General features: G+C 38.2%; 3 protein-coding genes across 3 annotated transcripts; all 3 read left to right on the plus strand.

Annotated features, from left to right (window-relative positions):
• Nucleotides 1-39: 39 nt before the first annotated feature.
• On the plus strand, nucleotides 40-7,718 carry LOC113152298 (cytochrome P450 2J6-like). The gene is made up of 9 exons (XM_026345467.2): nucleotides 40-308; nucleotides 959-1,121; nucleotides 1,253-1,402; nucleotides 3,551-3,711; nucleotides 4,716-4,892; nucleotides 4,973-5,111; nucleotides 5,988-6,175; nucleotides 6,300-6,441; nucleotides 6,703-7,718. Exons 1-9 carry the CDS (start codon nucleotides 108-110, stop codon nucleotides 6,876-6,878), a joined length of 1,497 nt encoding a protein of 498 aa, XP_026201252.1. The 5' UTR covers nucleotides 40-107; the 3' UTR covers nucleotides 6,879-7,718.
• Nucleotides 7,719-9,455: 1,737 nt separating this feature from the next.
• On the plus strand, nucleotides 9,456-14,009 carry LOC113152292 (cytochrome P450 2J6-like). Its single transcript, XM_026345460.2, has 9 exons — nucleotides 9,456-9,897; nucleotides 10,537-10,699; nucleotides 10,803-10,952; nucleotides 11,163-11,323; nucleotides 11,507-11,683; nucleotides 11,764-11,902; nucleotides 12,268-12,455; nucleotides 12,819-12,960; nucleotides 13,072-14,009. The coding sequence occupies exons 1-9, from the start codon at nucleotides 9,694-9,696 to the stop codon at nucleotides 13,245-13,247; spliced, it is 1,500 nt and encodes a 499-aa protein (XP_026201245.1). The 5' UTR covers nucleotides 9,456-9,693; the 3' UTR covers nucleotides 13,248-14,009.
• A 159-nt stretch (nucleotides 14,010-14,168) lies between these two features.
• Nucleotides 14,169-20,745, plus strand: LOC113152293 (cytochrome P450 2J6-like). The gene is made up of 9 exons (XM_026345462.1): nucleotides 14,169-14,432; nucleotides 15,098-15,260; nucleotides 15,432-15,581; nucleotides 17,897-18,057; nucleotides 18,212-18,388; nucleotides 18,469-18,607; nucleotides 19,699-19,886; nucleotides 20,024-20,165; nucleotides 20,296-20,745. The coding sequence occupies exons 1-9, from the start codon at nucleotides 14,232-14,234 to the stop codon at nucleotides 20,469-20,471; spliced, it is 1,497 nt and encodes a 498-aa protein (XP_026201247.1). The 5' UTR covers nucleotides 14,169-14,231; the 3' UTR covers nucleotides 20,472-20,745.
• Nucleotides 20,746-21,147: the final 402 nt, after the last annotated feature.

Consider the following 21,147-nt stretch of genomic DNA (forward strand, 5'->3'; position numbering starts at 1 on the left):
CAGTCAAACAGGAAGTCTGGACATATTTATATACTGCCAGTGTCTGAGTAAGAACACAGTCGACCTTTTTACCAAACTGAGCTCTCTGATAACAGTCAAACTAACAAATGGAGACACTGTACAGTGCTGTTGGTCTGGAGTGGATAGGCGGCAGGGCTATTTTGATATTTCTGTGTGTTCTCCTGCTGTTGTCTGATGGTTGGAAGAACAGAGCGCCGAAAAACTTTCCTCCAGGACCCTGGTCTCTGCCTGTGATTGGTGATCTTCATCGCATCAAACCCACCAGAATTCATCTTCAATTTGTAGAGGTACGAGTCCAATCACACAATATCACACCCTGATCAATGATTTCAAATGTCTGTTTAATTACTTATTTCACCGGTTAACGTTTTTCTAGTCATTATTAGTCATTTTGTGAGTTAGGAGAAAATTATTTCAAATAAAATAAAGGCATAAGAGCAAAGTTTGTCATATACTTTATGTTTTAAAATATTTTTTTTTTAGAATTCAACCTCAACAAGTGAAGGTTACAGCTCCCAGAGTTTACAGCAGAGGAGAAACAATTTTGGCTTTATTCAGAAAATGTTTTCATCCTGCACTGACTTGTGTCACAGGATAATTTGCATCCATGATGACTTTTCACCAGTGTATCAGAGGTTACTAATAAATGATCAATCTTGTATTACTCAAGCTGCTGCAGACACATGTTTCACTGAAACCAGAAGCTATATCTCAAAGTAATCTGTTACTAAAATGTTTTGTTTAATTTATAATGGAAGAAGAGCTGGATTCAAACAATTAAAAAACTAAACTTGAGATTGTTTCACTTGGTTCCTGTTAAGCCCTTGAAAAAGTAGAAACATTTTTTGTCATGCCTAGAGTGCAAGTATCTCAGCATTGAACAACAACAACAACAACAACAACAACAACAACAACACCATCTTCTGTCTGTGCTCAGTTTGCAGAGAAATATGGAAATGTTTTCAGCCTTCGTCTCTGTGGTAGAAGGATTGTGATCATTAATGGCTACAAGCTTGTGAGAGAAGCCCTGATAGAAAGAGGAGAAGACTACACTGATCGCCCACTTGTGCCAATATATAAAGCATTAGTCGGGAATCAAGGTAGCCTGTCCTGCATTTGTTGTTTTGTATTTATTAAGGCACTAACGTCAGAATAACAGCATATTAAGTATTTTAGGCATTAATTTGTGGTATTTACAGCACATTAAATTCTGTTCTTTTGTTCCCCAAAGGTCTTGTGATGTCAAATGGTTATCCATGGAAGCAGCAGAGGAGATTTGCTCTTCATACTCTCAAAAATTTTGGTTTGGGCAAGAAGACCCTGGAGCCATCCATCCAGCAGGAGTGCCACTATCTCACTGAGGCGTTTGCAGTTCACCAAGGCACGAAACAAAACCTGTTTTTCAACAGTTAGACTAACAATTAGTCAACTCAGGCTCTGAAGCTAGTTGAGATTTCACTTTCCCTGCTACTTTGCTTTCAGTTTTCAGGGCTCATTTTTAAGGTCAGAGTAGTACTTCTCCTTTGTCAGGGTGAAGTCAGTTATTAGATCTCACGTGTAGATATACAGTAGCAAGAAATGTGAACATTTGGAATTTCTTGGTTTTCTGCATTAATTTGTCATAAAATGTGATCTGATCTTCATCTAAGTCAAGATATTTACATTTACATTTCATCATTTAGCTGAAGATTTTATCCAAAGCGACTTACAAGTGAGGAACAAGGCAAGTAAACAAAATCTAGAGTCAAGAGTATTAATAAATATAATGTGCCTAAAATAATAACACAAAAATATTCTGATCTTTCATGTCTTTATGGCGAACAACAACAGAACAACACTCTAGGAATTGACAATTACTGGTCTGCGTGGAACAAATTTGTTCTGTGTGGCTTAAAGTCGTTCCATAGCATCTCTATTGCCTTTTTAGTAAGCAGCAGCGTCCTTTACTTCTTGTTCAATGTTTACCTACTGTAGACTCATGAATGCAGATGTTAGCCAAAGATTTGAAGGCATTGTTGGAACTAGCTGTCCCTCTGCATTGTTTCTTGACCTCCAGCTTCCAGCTTTTTGTAAATCAACAATTCTTGATTGTAGATCCTCTGTAAGTTTCTTTTAGCGAGGATGGCTCACATAAGCATAGTGTTCTTGTGCAGAGCAAACTAAATAAGTTAGTGATTAGTTAGTTAGTGATAAAGTGATTTTTGTCAGTACACACCTCCAAACTTATTTTCTTAAATTATACTAACACCTGACTCCAAGGTCTCTTTGAGGTTATTATTTAACGGGTTCACATAGTTTTTCCACTGGCACTGTGAGGTTTTTATGGTTTTTCTCCAAAAAGACATGAAAGATCAGAATTTTTTTATTTAGAAATAAAAAATATATGATAAAAATATAAATTATTTATTGTATTTATATTTGTTAATACTCTTCACAGATGAAAATCAGATCACATTTTATGACAAAGGGTTTTCATACTTTTTCTTGTATAGTCACTTAAAATTATATATTGCATAATGTTGTTGTGGTAATGATGTAAATGACAATAGAAATATTGTGTCTTTTTGGCCAGATGTTACATCAACATACAGTCTTGATAGCTGTGCAAACTCAGTGACCAAAAGAGGTTGATCATCATCAAATATTTTTAAAAAGCAAGTATAATCAAAACAAATAAAATATGGATGAAATAAGTCTTTTGAATCAGTACTTGTCTATAATGTTCATCTGCTCACACCGATGAACTAATAAAATTTTAATGATCAAAGATCAAAGTCACTGTTATCTCACATTTATCCTATTCTTGTGAACAAATATTTTGGAACCATCTTGGTGAGAATACTTCAGATTTGGTACAAGACCTCCCCCAGAACTCAAGAGTCAATGATTAGTCATGTCTCATGTCTCTTTCATTCTCATCACCACAATATTTTAGAAACACTGAACATCTGGGACAAATGTTACCTTCTCATAGATGAAGCCAATTACAATACGAGCCTAGACAGATGTGTACACTTACCCATCAGGCAGACATTTTAGTTTTCATTCTCTTGGATCCACGTGAAGAGTTTGAATCAGCAATATGTCTTTGGCTCAGTTTATTCCAGCCTCGACTGTCTTTCCGAATTAAAGGGGGTTTGTTCTTGGTGTTGCTCTAACATCTGCCGTAATCTCCACCTCAAATTGACGCTCTTTGTATCTGAGGTTCTTTAACATTGATTAACACTTGCATGATTTGGTCAAAGCATTTGGTCTACTTGTTCATGCTTTGGATACAAATTCTTCTAATCTAGATGATGAGAGAAAGCACCTTTGCTTAAAATAAGAGGTGGAGTTAGGTTAGGAATAGGTGACACAGGCAGCTTACTGGCTGCATAGCCCCTTAGTGGTCTTGCTGTCATCAGTATTAACCATGCAATTGCATGGAGGGAGGATTAAGATGTAATTGATGACTGTGCATGTTGTATTAGATCTGGTAGTTACACACACAAGCTGTGTGCGTATAAATTGTCTTCTTTTTATTTTACAGGAAAACCTTTCAATGTCCAGTCACTGATAAACAACGCTGTGTCCAACATCATCTGCTGCCTGGTTTTTGGGGAACGATTTGAGTACAGTGACAAGCAGTACCAGCATATTCTGAAGACCTTCAATGAGGTGGTGTACTTACAGGGAAGCTTGTGGATTCTGGTGAGGCCATTTGTAAACTACATGCAGCATGCAAAATATACACTCACCGGCCACTTTATTAGGTACACCTTACTAGTACCGGGTTAGACCCCCTTTTGCCTTCAGAACTGCCTTAATCCTGCATGGCATAGATTCAACATGGTACTGGAAACATTCCTCAGAGATTTTGGTCCATATTGACATGATAGCATCATGCAGGTGTTGGCTGCACATCCATGATGGGAATCTCCTGTTCCACCACATCCCAAAGGTGCTCTACTGGATTGAGATCTGGTGACTGTGGAGGCCATTTAAGTACAGTGAACTCATTGTCATGTTCAAGAAACCAGTCTGAGATGATTCGCGCTTTATGACATGGTGCACTATCCTGCTGGAAGTAGCCATCAGAAGATGGGTACACTGTGGTCATAAAGGGATGGACATGGTATGCAGAGATGCTCTTCTGCATACCTCGGTTGTAACAAGTGGTTATTTGAGTTACTGTTGTCTTTCTATCAGCTCGAACCAGTCTGGCCATTCTCTTCTGACCTCTGCCATCAACAATTCACTGGATATTTTCTCTTTTTCAGACCATTCTCTGTAAACCCTAGAGATGGTTGAGCATGAAAATCCGTAGTAGATCAGTAGTTTCTGAAATACTCAGACCTGCATGTCTGGCACCAACAACCATGCCACGTTCAAAGTCACTTAAATCACCTTTCTTCCCCATTCTGTTACTTGGTTTGAGCTGCAGCCGATCGTCTTGACCATGTCTACATGCCTAAATGCATTGAGTTGCTGCCATGTGATTAGCTGATTAGAAATTTGTGTTAACGAGCAGTTGGACAGGTGTACCTGATAAAATGGCCGGTGAGTGTACAGTAAGTTTGTTTGCGTTAAGAGTTAGTAAAGTATTCCATAAAAAGAAAACATTAGATTGCATTACATCAGTCTTATACAGCAAAATCACCAGATTTAAATGAACATAGAAAGTGTTTCATAATGCAAAAAATCTTGTTGTATAGGTTTTCAATGCAATGCCCTGGTTAATGAAGTGGCTACCTGGACCTCACAAGAAGCTAATTGCATTGACACAGGAGTTAACTGACTTTATAAATATCAAGATCAAAGAGCACAGAGAAAACCTGGACCCCTCCTCACCAAGAGACTATATTGACTCCTTCCTCATAGAAATGGGAGAGGTGAGTGTTTTATTTTGTCCATGTTTGCTTCTCTTGCATGTTCCAATATTATTCATGCTAAACCATTTTTTGTCACACAGAAGGAAGACAAAGATTCTGGTTTTGATTTAAACAATTTATGTATTTGCACCCTGGACCTGTTTGCTGCTGGAACTGAAACTACTACCACTACTTTACACTGGGGTCTGTTGTACATGATCTACTACCCCAACATACAAGGTGAGTGTGTGTGTGTGTGTGTGTGTGTGTGTGTGTGTGTGTGTGTGTGTGTGTGTGTGTGTGTGTGTGTGTGTGTGTGTGTGTTTAGCTTATCATTGTGAGAATTTTTAACCTTTGGACTGAGGAAATTTTTACAAAGTGAGAAATTTTAACCAGTCCTCACAATGATCAATTTCGGGTTAAGACTAGGTTTTAGGGTTAGACTTTGGTTTTGGTAGGGTTAGAGTAAAGTTTAGGGTGAGGCAGTTAGTTGTGATGGTTAGGGTTAAAGTAAGGCAGTACATGTGATGAATTAAAATTTGAAACAGAGTAGATTAGCATGGTCTACACAACAGTTGGGGGCTAGGGAATGTATTATGTCACTCTGACTGGCATACAAAAATGTGTGTGCAAGTGTGATGCGTCTTTTAATACCTAGGTAGGTTAAAAAACTGTTTTTTCTATTAACCAAGTGAGGACATCTTGCTCCCAATGTGGTTGAAGGACTGTTTGAGAGTTAAGACTAGGTTTAAGGTTGTTAATTTCACCTTGGAAATCACTGAGCATCTACACCTTTGGCCTAACAAAGGAACACAATTTTTTTCAGTTTCAACAATAGTTGTAGCTCATTAACCATTTATTTAAAGCACCCTTAGGGTCTGAGCGTCAGCCCTTGTGTTTAGCCCTCTTTGTGTGAAGACCTACTTGGGTATAGACCCCCTTTTTAACTTTCCGCAGGAACATTAGGACTCTCAATCCTGAGCAGGAGTATCTACTACCCGACTCCCACCACAGATCCTCTGCACAGTACATCACTTATTAATTCATGGCTCATTTAAATACATTTAACAGCGCAGCATTGAAGGGGAGTGTGTTTTTTATTTCCACTGTGTCCAGAAAGAGTCCAGGCTGAGATAGATGCTGTGATTGGTTCATCCAGACAGCCTTCTGTGTCTGACAGAGAAAACATGCCCTACACTGATGCTGTCATCAATGAGATCCAGAGGATGGGCAACATCATCCCCCTCAATGTGTTCCGCACTGCAAACAAGGACACAATCCTTGACAAGTACACGATTCCAAGGGTATGTGAAATAAACGCTTTACAGTATGTTATCTACAGCTTTGCCTGCTTTTTTTGGCCTGGTCTTCATATCAGCCTTTTACCAAGCACTACTCTGCTGACTTTACACCTTACACGTTTTTCAGGGCACCACCATCCTTCCCACACTGAACTCCGTCCTACATGATGAGTCGATGTGGGAAACTCCTCACTCCTTCAACCCTCAACACTTTCTGGACCAGGATGGTAAATTTAGGAAGAGAGAGGCCTTCCTTCCCTTTTCAGCTGGTAAGTCAGTAGGTACAAGACTGTGTTTAGTGTTAAGTGTTATAAGTTTGTTTAAAGAGCTAAAAGAGGAAAAAAACTTTTTACATAACCTTTCTTACCATGAAACACTGGGGATTGTAAATTTATACGACAAAATGATTTACATTATTTGGTAAGAATGTTAAGAGGTATGTCACAGAGCTGCAGCTATGTTCTCTGATCAAAATGCATCTCTAGAACATTATCTGACTCAAGCTCAGCTTTTGTTTTGTGTACTCTCAGGGAAGCGTGTGTGTCTTGGGGAACAACTGGCCAGGATGGAGTTGTTCCTCTTCTTTACCTCCCTCCTTCAGAGGTTTTCCTTAGCACCACCTACTGGAGAGCAGCCTACTCTGGAGTTCAAATTGGGAGGCACTCACTGTCCCAAACCTTACCGCCTCTGTGCTGTAGCACGATAAACTGTCCTAAACTGAAACTAATCTCTATGTCACAACACAATCAATTGCTGTGTTCCACTGCACTTGTCCTAGCTTTACAATATCTGCTTAAAAAGCTATGACAAGTGCATTTGATAGATTTGTTTTAGAAGTAATTACTTTTTGAATTGTGACCTTATGATTTTATTTTAGCTTTATTATCATTCCTTTTCTCATAATCTTCACAACTAGTCATAACTACTCCCTACAGCTCTCATTGCTCCTTGTTTATTAAATGGGTATTCACCTCACCTTCTCCATTCTTGTAAAGCACAGTACAGAACTTAATTCAAACTGTAAAATCCAAACACTTAATGTGCTGAAAAATCTGAATCTGAATCAGAAAGTGTTTATTGTAGGTACAGTCAAGAACACTTTACAGGGTGAAGTGAGGACTGGACAAGACTGGAAGATGAGGACCCAGCCATAAAATGTTATACAATGTTATTTAACACCAGTGTGTTTGAATTTTACAAACAATGTGTTTGTGAAAAGGCACAATGTGAGCAAAATATAGACAAAAACATTATCAAAGTTAGATTTTGACATGAGATCGCTCCACAAAATCATGTAATAATGCAGACTGCTCCTCAGTTGGTATTGGCATTACGTAGTGCAAATTCTAACAATTCACTAATAAATCAACTGAACAAATGATATGCAGAGAATCTTATATATATATAGCTTTTTTCTTTGCCTCTCTTTTTACTTCAATACATTTCCCTTAATGTTAGGTTAACAGTGACTTGGCACATTCTAATTAATAATATAAGAACTATTATTATAGATTTGACTACCCAACAGTATGTGCACCACCTTTACCAGCTGCAACATTAAACATTTATGAATGTACAGTGGCAAGAAAAACTTTGTGAACCCTTTGGAATTTCATGGTTTTCTGCATTAATTTGTCATAAAATGTGCTCCGATCTTCATCTAACTCACAACAATAGAAAAACACAGTCTGCTGAAAATAATACTACACAAACATTATATGTTTTCATGTTTTACTGAACATAACATGTAAACATTCACAGTGCAGGGTGGAAAAAGTATGTGAACCTTAGGACTTAATAACTGGTTGACCCTTCTTTGGCAGCAATAACCTCAACCAAACGTTTCCTGTAGTTCCAGATCAGACCTGCACAACGATCTGGAGTAATTTTGGACCACTCCTCTTCACAAAACTGTTTCAGTGTAGCAATATTGTTGGGATGTCTGGTGTGAATGGCTCTGTTAAGGTCATGCTACAGCATTTCAATCGGGTCGAGGTCAGGACTCTGACTGGGCCACTCCAGAAGGCGTATTTTGTTCTGTTGAAGTTATTTTTTTGTTGAATTACTTGTTTGCTTTGGATCATTGTCCTGTTGCATCACCCGTCCTCTGTGGAGCTTCAGTTGGCGGACAGGTGGTCTTACGTTTTCCTGCAAAATGTCTTGATAAACTCTGGAATTCATTTTTCCATCAATGACGACAATCCGTCCTGGACCTAAGGCAGCAAAGCAGCCCCAAACCATGATGCTCCCTCTACCATGGTTTACAGTGGGGATGAGGTTTTGATGTTGGTGGTGTTCTCCACACATAGTGTTGTGTGTTTTTCCAAACAACTCAATTTTGGTTTCATCTGTCCACAGAATATTTTGCCAGTAGTGCTGTGGAACATCCAGGTGCTGTTTTGCAAATTTCAAACGTGCTGAAATATTTTTTTTTGGACACCAATGGCTTCCTCCGTGGTGTCCTCCCCTGTACTCTATTTAATGTTTTCCTTATTGTAGATGTGTCAACAAAAATGTTAGCATGTGCCAGAGATTTCTGTAAGTCTTTAGATGACACTCTAGGATTCTTCTTTACCTCATTAAGCATTCTGCTGTGTGCTCTTGCAGTCATCTTTACAGGACGACCACGCCTAGTGAGAGTGGCAACATTTACATTTACATTTTAGTCATTTAGCAGACGCTTTTATCCAAAGCGACTTACATATATCAGTACAATGGTAGGCAGGGTGAGCGTGAGGAGGTCTTGCCTACGGACCCTTACTGGAGGTAGGCCACTGCTGGGATTGGGAGGTGGTGATGTTACCACTACACTAACCAGCCGCTCTAGCGCTGAGCAGCAACAGTGCTGAACTTTTCTGTCTTACTGTGGACACATGAACATCAAGGCTTTTGGAGATACTTTTGTAACCTTTTCCAGCTTTATGCAAGTCAAAAATTCTTGATCGTAGGTCTTCTGAGAGCTCTTTTCTGCGCTGCCCTGCACTGTGAATGTTTACATGTTATGTTCAATAAAAACATAAAAACATATAATGTTTGTGTAGTATTACTTTCAGCAGACTGTGTTTTTGTATTGTTGTGAGTTAGATGAAGATCAGAGCACATTTTATGACAAATTAATGCAGAAAACCATGAAATTCCAAAATGTTTACAAAGTTTTTCTTGCCACTGTATAGTCTCTTTGTCATACTGCATAATGAGTACTTTTACGTTTGGAGCTTTTAGTTTGCTTTGATGCTAGCAAATATACTTTTAAGTATATTTTGTACATATATATGTACTTCACTATATATGTTAAGTACTTTTGCTCCTAATAGAATATTTTGACAATAACATTCTACTTTTACACATATTTAGATTCAGGTTGATTCTTCTGCCACTGAAAGGTATGCTCTTATTTTAAAGGGGAGACATGCAAACACAGACAAGCAAGTCTTATCTCAACATATATATATATCTGTTGTTTGAGTAAGGACACAGAAGACCTGCTTGACTGACTGAACTCTCTGATAACAAACTAACAAATGGAGACATTATACAATGTTGGTATCGGTTTGGACTGGATAGACGGCAGGAGTATTTTGATATTTCTGTGTGTTTTCCTGCTGTTGTCTGATGTTTGGAAGAACAGAGTGCCGAAAAACTTTCCTCCAGGACCCTGGTCTCTGCCTGTGATTGGTGATCTTCATCGCATCCAACCCACCAGACTTCACCTGCAGTTTGTAGAGGTACGAGTCCAATCACATAATATCACTATCTTCTTTTTTATTTATTTATTTTTCCTGACCACATTTCTCTAGTCATTATTAGTCATTTTGTGAGTTAGGTCTAAATGGTGTCAAATATAATAATAATAATAATAATAATAGGTTTGTCATATACTTTATGTTTTAAAATCAATTTATTTTTTATTAAACCTCACTGTTTATTAAACCACAAAATTTCTATTAAACATGACCATCTTTAATGTAGCCTATTGTTATTAATTATTAAGGTGTCAGTAGAGTTTACAGCAGAGGAGAAACAATCCTGGTTTGAATCAGAAAATGTACTCATCCTTCACTGACCTATGTCGCAGTTTGATTTCCATCAAGGATGACTTTTCACCACTGTATCAGAGGTAACGGAGGGTTTATTTTTATGGGAGGTTACTAGTAAATGATCAATCTTGTATTACTCAAGCAGCTGCATACACGTTTCAATGAAACCTAATACTAATGACTTGAATCTGAGATTATGTAACACAATCTCCTCAGATTAAACATGTTCAATTTAGTGAATAATAGAAATTAGGCCTCAATATTTTATTGACATCCTCAGAAAGTGTCAGCATTGAAAACCAACAACAACTTGCTGTCTGTGCTCAGTTTGCAGAGAAATATGGAAATGTTTTCAGCGTTCGTCTCTTTGGTGGAAGGGTTGTGGTCATAAATGGCTACAAGCTTGTGAGAGAAGCCCTGGTGGAAAGAGGAGAGGACTACACTGACCGATCAGATTTTCCAGTGTTTGAAGAATTAATTGGGAATAAAGGTAGTGCTTCTTAATTGTGTTAAAAAAAATAATTTAGTAAGGCACATCTGATTCTGATGTTAGCGTTTAGTTTGTGGTGTTTAATATATATTTAATCTCAAAGGTCTTGTGGCATCAAATGGTTATCCGTGGAAACAGCAAAGGAGGTTTGCTCTTCATACTCTCAGAAACTTTGGTTTGGGCAAGAAGACCCTGGAGCCATCCATCCAGCAGGAGTGCCACTATCTCACTGAGGCGTTTGCAGTTCACCAAGGCACGAAACAAAACCTGTTTTTCAACAAGCAACAATTAGTCAACTCAGGCTCTGAAGCTAGTTGAGATTTCACTTTCCCTGCTACTTTGCTACAATGAACCACCAATGTTTATGTTTAATAGCCAATTCGTGACCTTGTGCCCTCCTCTGTCTATAAATCAAATTTCTGACTTGTGTGTCTCCATTTATTTTTTCCTTTTTATTTTTCAGGACAGCCTTTCAGTGCTCAGTCACTGATAAACAATGCTGTGTCCAACATCATCTGCTGTCTGGTGTTTGGGGAACGATTTGAGTACAGTGACAAGCAGTACCAGCATATTTTAAAGACCTTCAATGAGATAATACAGTTACAGGGAGGTTTGTGGATGCAGGTAAAATTTTAAAGGATTCAGTAACAAAAAACAAAAATCCAAACTATTAAATAGTGTGATACAAATGTTTCTTATGTGGTGGAGGACATACTCACAGTCTCTTCACTTCACTAAAAGCATCAATATGTTGATGTAATAACGCTTCATTATTAGAAACATTTTAAATGTTGTCTTGTTGTATAGATTTTCAATGCAATGCCGTGGCTGGTGAAGTGGCTACCTGGACCTCACAAGAAAGTAACCTCATTAACACAGGAGATAATTGACTTTATAAATATCAAGATCAAAGAGCACAGAGAAAACCTGGACCCCTCCTCACCAAGAGACTATATTGATTCCTTCCTCATAGAAATGGGAGAGGTGAGTGTTTTATTTTGTCCATGTTTGCTTCTTTTGCATGTTCCAATATTATTCATGCTAAACCATTTTTTGTCACACAGAAGGAGGACAAAGATTCTGGTTTTGATTTAAACAATTTGTGTTTTTGCACCATGGACCTGTTCGGTGCTGGAACTGAAACTACTACCACTACTTTACACTGGGGACTGTTGTACATGATCTACTACCCTCACATACAAGGTGAGTGTGGGTGTTTGTATAAATGTCCTCAGTCCAATGGTTAGAAATTTGTACCGGTCCTAACTAGGAGTAGGGTGTATAAAGAGCAATTTTGGGTTAAGACTAGATTTTAGGGTCAGAATTAGGTTTTGGTTAGGGTTAGAGTAAAGTTTAGGGTGAGGCAGTTAGTTATGATGGTTAGCATAAGGCAGTACATGTGTTAAATTAAAAATCGAAAGTAGATTAGCATGACCTATGCAACATTAGGGGGCTAGGGATTTATTTTTATATTATTAAAATTACTTTTGGTTGTTTTACATAATTCCTCCCCCATTTGTCCTCTCAGTGCACAGATTCACAGTTTTTTCTGTTTTCACTGTGTCCAGAAAGAGTCCAGGCTGAGATAGATGCTGTGATTGGTTCATCCAGACAGCCTTCTGTGACTGACAGAGAAAACATGCCCTACACTGATGCTGTCATCCATGAGATCCAGAGAATGGGGGACATCATTCCCCTCAATGTGTTCCGCATAACAAGCAGGGACACTGTCATCGACAAGTACACAATCCCAAAGGTACTTAACACACATTTGTAAAGTTTTACTTTATGTGTTCTGTATCTTCAGCTTTTTCCTGCTTGCTTCTTGTCTGGTGTTTATACCTGCCATTTACGTATGTAGCACCACCGCTCTGCTGACTTTACAACTTACCTACCTGCAAAGCTGCATTGTTTACATGACCTTTTAATAAAGGTGTTTGTACGACCCAGACAGATTGATGAACCATCTGTCTGGGTTGTGCAGTTATGTCTTGCATTTTTGAGCTGGGACAGAAAACCGTACTTATAAAACAGTTAGGTAATAATTTGTAGCCATTTTAATATTTTTGAGTATTATTGTTTTGTCAATAATAATAAACAGTTTGTATTATCTTTTCAGGGCACCATGATCCTGCCCACACTGAACTCTGTTCTACATGATGAGTCAATGTGGGAAACTCCTCACTCCTTCAACCCTCAACACTTTCTGGACCAGGATGGTAAATTTAGGAAGAGAGAGGCCTTCCTTCCCTTTTCAGCTGGTAAGTCAGTAGGTACAAGACTTAAAAAGTGGGTTACAAGCTGATTTAGTCAAAACTGCAGTCTTGAAAATGATCTGATTCAAACTCATGTGTTGTTTTGTGTACTCTCAGGTAAGCGTGTGTGTCTTGGGGAACAGCTGGCCAGGATGGAGTTGTTCCTCTTCTTCACCTCCCTCCTTCAGAGGTTTTCCTTCTCACCACCTCCTGGAGAGCAGCCTACTCTGGAGTTCAAGTTGGCTATCACTCGTCACCCCAAACCTTACCGCCTGTGTGCTGTAGCACGATAAACTATCCTAAACTGAACCATCTCTGTCACAACACAATCAATCACTGTGACCCACTGCACTTGTCCTCACATTATCTGCTCACATTATCTGGGTAAGGAGAAGAGGAATCTAAACTTTGTCATGTAATTAATTTTCCTTGAGCTCAGTATGAAAATATACAGCAATAAAATAATTCAACATGTAGTAGATACCGCCACTTCATGATTTTAATTCTATACTTGTGGGGACCTTTGTAGCGCCTACAGCTCTCCTTAACCATTCAAAATATAATAGATATAAAGAGATAATTCATTTCTTAGTTTTTACATCTTTTATTAAATATTACAGTTACTTTCTATGTCAGGACCCTAAGCTTAATCTCACTATGGTCTAATGCAACAAACAGCATGTTTTAGAAGTAAGAATCAGTCAAAATGTCTCACTTTTTTTATGCATACTCCCTCCCTGACAGTAAACGCTGGGCCGGTGCAACTTTTTTTGCCAGTTTGAAATAATTTCACTAAAGCAATTTCTTTAGAGAATAGATATGTTTGAGCAAAACACAGAGGAAAAAAGGTCTAGGCCCTTTGAGTCCCTCCACAAGAAACATAGATGCAAAATTACAATAAACAACCGACACACAGAGAATCAGGACCTTTATATGCCTCTTATTTTACTCCACTACATTTGCCCTTAATTCTCCTGTAGTTAAAATACAATAATAAAATGCTCAATAAGCACTTGTACGTATGGAATCTTCAATACATTTGATGAAAATAAAGTGTTTTTGAGTGAACATTTGAATGTAGTACTTTTGTGTTTTGTCAATTATATTTCTATTTTTACTTCAGATCAAACTAAATCACCCACCACATGCTTTTATTTTGAAGGCAAGCAGCAGTCAAACAGGAAGTCTGGACATATTTATATACTGCCAGTGTCTGAGTAAGAACACAGTCGACCTGTTTACCAAACTGAGCTCTCTGATAACAATCAAACTAACAAATGGAGACACTGTACAGTGTTGTTGGTTTGGAGTGGATAGGCGGCAGGGCTATTTTGATATTTCTGTGTGTTTTCCTGCTGTTGTCTGATGTTTGGAAGAACAGAGTGCCGAAAAACTTTCCTCCAGGACCCTGGTCTCTGCCTGTGATTGGTGATCTTCATCGCATCAAACCCACCAGAATTCATCTGCAATTTGTAGAGGTACGAGTCCAATCACACAATATCACACCCTGATCAATGATTTCAAATGTCTGTTTAATTATTTATTTTACCTGTTAATGTTTTTCTAGTCATTATTATTCATTTTGTGAGTAAGGACAAATGGTTTCAAATAAAATAAAGGCGTAAGAGCAAAGTTCGCCATATACTTTATGTTTTAAAGTACTTTTTTTTTTTTAATTCAACCTGTAACAAGTGAAGGTTACAGCTCCCAGAGTTTACAGCAGAGGAGAAACTGTTTTGGCTTTATTCAGAAAATGTTTTCATCCTGCACTGACTTGTGTCGCAGGATAATTTCCATCCATGATGACTTTTCACCAGTGTATCAGAGGTAACGGAGGGTTTATTTTTATGGGAGGTGACTAGTAAATGATCAATCTGGTATTACTCAAGCAGCTGCAGACACATGTTTCACTGAAACTAGAAGCTATATCTCAAAATAATCTTTTACTAAAATGTTTTGTTTAGGTTTTTGTTTAATTTATAATGGAAGAAGAACTGGATTCAAACAATTAAAAAACTAAACCTGAGATTGTTTAACTTGGTTCCTGTTTAGCCCTTGAAAGTTGTCAAAATTTTTTGCCATGCTTAGAGTGCCAGTATCTCAGCATTGAACAACAACAACACCATCTTCTGTCTGTGCTCAGTTTGCAGAGAAATATGGAAATGTTTTCAGCCTTCGTCTCTTTGGTGGAAGGATTGTGATCATTAATGGCTACAAGCTTGTGAGAGAAGCCCTGATAGAAAGAGGAGAAGACTACACTGATCGCCCACTTGTGCCAATGTTTGAAGAATTAGTCGGGAATCAAGGTAGCCTGTCCTGCATTTTGTTTAAAAAGTTGTTAGTTAGTATTTAGTAAGGCACTAACCTCAGAATAAGAGATGTTAAGTATATTAGGCATTAATTTGTGGTATTTACAGCACATTAAATTCTAAATTAATTTTTTTTTTTTTTTTTTCTGTATTTTTTGCTCCCAAAAGGTCTTGTAATGTCAAACGGTTATCTGTGGAAGCAGCAGAGGAGGTTTGCTCTTCATACTCTCAGAAACTTTGGTTTGGGCAAGAAGACCCTGGAGCCATCCATCCAGCAGGAGTGCCACTATCTCACTGAGGCGTTTGCAGTTCACCAAGGCACGAAACAAAACCTGTTTTTCAACAAGCAACAATTAGTCAACTCAGGCTCTGAAGCTAGTTGAGATTTCACTTTCCCTGCTACTTCGCTTTCAGTTTTCAGGGCTCATTTTTAAGGTCAGATTAGTACTTCTCCTTTGTCAGGGTGAAGTCAGTTACTCACGTGTACATTTAAAAATATGTGAACATTTCATGGTTTTCTGCATTAATTTGTCATAAACTGTGATCTGATCTTCATCTAAGGCAAGAGTATAAAAAAATATGTTGTGCATAAAATAATAACACAACAATATTCTGATCTTTCATGTCTCTTTCGTGAAGAACAAACATAAAAACCTCACAGTGCGTGTGGAAAAAGTATGTGAACTCTAGGAATTAATTGTTTACTGGTCTGTCATATTCTTTGGACGTCTCATGTGTGTGGCATCTCAAGTTGTTCCATAGCATCTATTGGGTTGAGTTCTGGGCTCTGATTTGACCACTACATAAGGCGGATTTAGTCGTTTTGTAGCCATTTGTAGCCCTGATGCAGAAATGCAGGCCCAAATCATGATGTTTCCTCCACCATATTTTATAGTTTGGATGATATTTTCATGATGATATTCTGTGTTCTTTTTACTCCAAATGTAGTGCTGTGTGTTCTTTCCGAATATTTCAATATAGTTTCATCAGTCCACAAAACATTTAGCAGGTACCGCTGTGGAGTGTCAATGTGCTCTTTGGCATTCAGCAATGTTCTTTTAGTAAGCAGCAGCGTCCTTCATAGACACCCTGCTTGTTCAATGTTTTACCTAGTGTAGACTGAACACAGATGTTAGTCAGTTGCAATGATGCCTTCAAATCTTAGGTTGTCACTCTGGGTTGTTTCTTTACCTCGTTAATGAGTTCTACTCCTGGGGAAAACACTTTGTAACTCTTTCAGGCTTTTTGTAAATCAACAATTCTTGATCATAGATCCTCTGAATGGATGGCTCACATAAGCATATTCCTTTTGAGCAAAAAAAGCTCAAAAACTTACTTTGATTTTTGTCAGTCCACACCTCCAAACTAATTTTCTTAACCTATGCTAACAACTGACTCCAAAGTCTCTTTGAGGTCATTATTCATTGTCATTAATAACGTTTTTTATAGTTTTTCCCCAAAAAAAAACATGAAAGATCAGATTTTTTTTATTTAGAAATAAAAAATATAAATGATAAAATGATAAAAATATAAATTATTTGTTGTATTTATATTTGTTAATACTCTTCACATAGATGAAAATCAGATCACATTTTATGACAAAGGGTTTACATACTCTATCTTGTATACTCACTTAAAATAATATGTTGCACTATGTTGTTGTGGTAATGATGTAAATGACAATGGAAATATTGTGTCTTTTTGGCCAGATGTTACATCAACAAACAGTCTTGATAGCTGTGCAAACTCAGTGACCAAGTATAATCAAAAATATGGATGAAATAAGTCTTTTGAATCAGTACTTGTCTATAATGTTCATCTGCTCACACCGATGAACTAATAAAATTTTAATGATCAAAGATCAAAGTCACTGTTATCTCACATTTATCCTATTCTTGTGAACAAATATTTTGGAACCATCTTGGTGAGAATACTTCAGATTTGGTACAAGACCTCCCCCAGAACTCAAGAGTCAATGATTAGTCATGTCTCATGTCTCTTTCATTCTCATCACCACAATATTTTAGAAACACTGAACATCTGGGACAAATGTTAACTTCTCATAGATGAAGCCAATTACAATACGAGCCTAGACAGATGTGTACACTTACCCATCAGGCAGACATTTTAGTTTTCATTCTCTTGGATCCACGTGAAGAGTTTGAATCAGCAATATGTCTTTGGCTCAGTTTATTCCAGCCTCGACTGTCTTTCCGAATTAAAGGGGGTTTGTTCTTGGTGTTGCTCTAACATCTGCCGTAATCTCCACCTCAAATTGACGCTCTTTGTATCTGAGGTTCTTTAACATTGATTAACACTTGCATGATTTGTTGGTACATGACAACAAAGCATTTGGTCTACTTGTTCATGCTTTGGATACAAATTCTTCTAATCAAGATGATGAGAGAAAGCACCTTTGCTTAAAATAAGAGGTGGAGTTAGGTTAGGAATAGGTGACACAGGCAGCTTACTGGCTGCATAGCCCCTTAGTGGTCTTGCTGTCATCAGTATTAACCATGCAATTGCATGGATGGAGGATTAAGATGTAATTGATGACTGTGCATGTTGTATTAGATCTGGTAGTTATACACACAAGCTGTGTGCGTATAAATTGTCTTCTTTTTATTTTACAGGTAAGCCTTTCAATGCCCAGTCACTGATAAACAACGCTGTGTCCAACATCATCTGCTGTCTGGTGTTTGGGGAACGATTTGAGTACAGTGACAAGCAGTACCAGCATATTCTGAAGACCTTCAATGAGGTGGTGTACTTACAGGGAAGCTTGTGGATTCAGGTGAGGCCATTTGTAAACTACATGCATTATAAGTTACTAAAGTATTCCAAAAAAAGAAAACATTAGATGCATTAAATCAGTCTTATGCCAGATTTAAATGAGCATAGGAAGTTAGAAAGTAGTTAAATGTAAAAAATGTTGTCTTGTTGTATAGGTTTTCAATGCAATGCCCTGGTTAATGAAGTGGCTACCTGGACCTCACAAGAAGGTAATTGCATTGACACTGGAGATAATTGACTTTGTCAAAATCAAGATCAAAGAACACAGAGAAAACCTGGACCCCTCCTCACCAAGAGACTACATTGACTCCTTCCTCATAGAAATGGGAGAGGTGAGTGTTTTATTTTGTCCATGTTTGCTTCTTTTGCATGTTCCAATATTATTCATGCTAAACCATTTTTTGTCACACAGAAAGAAGACAAAGATTCTGGTTTTGATTTAAACAATTTGTGTATTTCCACCATGGACCTGTTTGCTGCTGGAACTGAAACTACTACCACTACTTTACACTGGGGTCTGTTGTACATGATCTACTACCCCCACATACAAGGTGAGTGTGTGTGTGTGTGTGTGTGTGTATATATATATATACTGTATTTGTGCTTGTGGCTCATCATTGTGAGAATTTTTAACCATTAAACTGACATTTTAGCTGGTCTTCACAATGAGAAAGGTGTTTAAAGAGCAATTTCAGGTTAAGACTAGATTTTAGACTTTGTTTTTGGTTAGGGTTAGAATAAAGTTTAGGATAGTTAGAGTAAAGTTTTAGGATAGACTGCCATACAAGAATGTGTGTGCAAGTGTGATGTGTGATTTGTTAGCTAGGTAGGTTAAAAACAGTTTTTTTTATTAACCAAGTGAGGACATCTTGCTCCCAATGTGGTTTAAGGGCTGTTTGAGAGTTAAGACTAGGTTTTAGGTTGTTAATTTCACCTTGGAAATCACTGAGCATCTACACCTTTGGCCTAACAAAGGAACACAATTTTTTTCAGTTTCAACAATAGCTGTAGCTCATTAACCGTATATTTAAAGCACCTTTAGGGACAAAGCTTCAGCCCTTGTGTTCAGCCCTCTTTCTGTGAAGACCTACTTGTGTAAAGACCTCCTTATCACGCTGACAGGATTACTGCACAGGCTACAGGTTACGTGATTGAGATCTATCAACTGGGCCTACTTGGTAACTTCTGTGAAGAGCTTGACATGCTGCTCTCCCTGAAGATGCCACTGCTCTCATCATGTTGGAGGCCTGAATGTGCACCTGGACAAACCTCAGGCTGCCGAAGTCCTTGCTCTTCTGAAGCTGTTCGATTTGTGCCCCTCTCCTCCAACAGACAGGATCTTATTATCACCATGATATGCACCACAGATGACATCTCAGTCACTCCTCTACATGTATCAGATCACTTCTTCATTTAGCTCACAGTTTTTCTGTCCCGAACTTCACATACTTCCACCCCACTTTTAACTTTCCACAGGAACATTAGGACTCTCAATCCTGAGCAGGAGTCTCTACTACCCGACTACTACCCACCACAGATCCTCTGCACAGTACATCACTTATTAATTCATGGCTCATTTAAATACATTTAACAGCGCAGCATTGAAGGGGAGTGTGTGTTTTTTTTTTTTCATTGTGTCCAGAAAGAGTCCAGGCTGAGATAGATGCTGTGATTGGTTCATCCAGACAGCCTTCTGTGTGTGACAGAGAAAACATGCCCTACACTGATGCTGTCATCCATGAGATCCAGAGGATGGGCAACATCATCCCCCTCAATGTGTTCCGCACTGCAAACAAGGACACAATCCTCGACAAGTACACAATCCCAAGGGTGTGTACTTGTAAATAAACAAATGAACGCTTTACAGTATGTTATCGATAGCTTTGCCAGCTTTTTTTGGCCTGGTCTTCATATCAGCCTTTTACCAAGCACTACTCTGCTGACTTTACACCTTACACGTTTTTCAGGGCACCATGATCCTTCCCACACTGAACTCCGTCCTACATGATGAGTCGATGTGGGAAACTCCTCACTCCTTCAACCCTCAACACTTTCTGGACCAGGATGGTAAATTTAGGAAGAGAGAGGCCTTCCTTCCCTTTTCAGCTGGTAAGTCAGTAGGTACAAGACTTAAAAAGTGGGTTACAAGCTGATTTAGTCAAAGCTGCACTAATGTTCACTCTTGAACATTATGAACATTATCTGAACCAAACTCATCTTTTGTTTTGTGTACTCTCAGGGAAGCGTGTGTGTCTTGGGGAACAGCTGGCCAGGATGGAGTTGTTCCTCTTCTTCACCTCCCTCCTTCAGAGATTTTCCTTAGCAGCACCTACTGGGGAGCAGCCTACTCTGGAGTTCAAGTTGGGAGGCACTCACTGTCCCAAACCTTACCGCCTCTGTGCTGTAGCACGATAAACCGTCCTAAACTGAACCATCTCTGTGTCACAACACTTGTCATAGCTTCATTATTATTGTTTCTTTATTATCAGTCCATTTGCTCATCATGTTGACCCAGTTACTCTCTGTAGCCTTGAATTGTTCCTTGTTTATATGGAATTCTAACACATGCACATGCTGTAAAAATGTAATCATTCACCAAACCTCTTCCATTATGATCAAGTCGTCTCATTTGTCTTGTAAACAGTACAAATACATTAAAGTATAATAAACTTTACTTCTGTACTGTCAATTTAGTTCAGTTTTATTTATATAGCGCCCAGTCACAACAGACGTCATGTCAAAGCGCTTGATAGTGTAAGGTTAAAGACCTATAAGATCTTAGCCTTTTAAATTCCAGTCTGATCTGACACTGCACTTTAAAGAGGTCATTTTCCTAATCTGTCCTCTCTCTCTGAGAGAAAACCTTCGACCCATGCTCAACATTTTTTTTGGCAATTTGCATTAATTTACCAAAACAGTATTTTTGCTAAAAGGCATGTTTTGAGCAAAATACAAACAAAAACAGAGCAGTGTGGGAACACAGAGATAATAATGAGATATTTCTTTAATCTATCGGTTTGAAATGGGTCTTTGAAGATCCTGTTATTTTAAGCTTACAGTATATAGTTACAGTAACCAGGAGACATAATTT

Source organism: Anabas testudineus, chromosome 4 (genome assembly GCF_900324465.2).
Source record: "Anabas testudineus chromosome 4, fAnaTes1.2, whole genome shotgun sequence".
NCBI classification, from domain to species: Eukaryota; Metazoa; Chordata; class Actinopteri; order Anabantiformes; family Anabantidae; genus Anabas; species Anabas testudineus.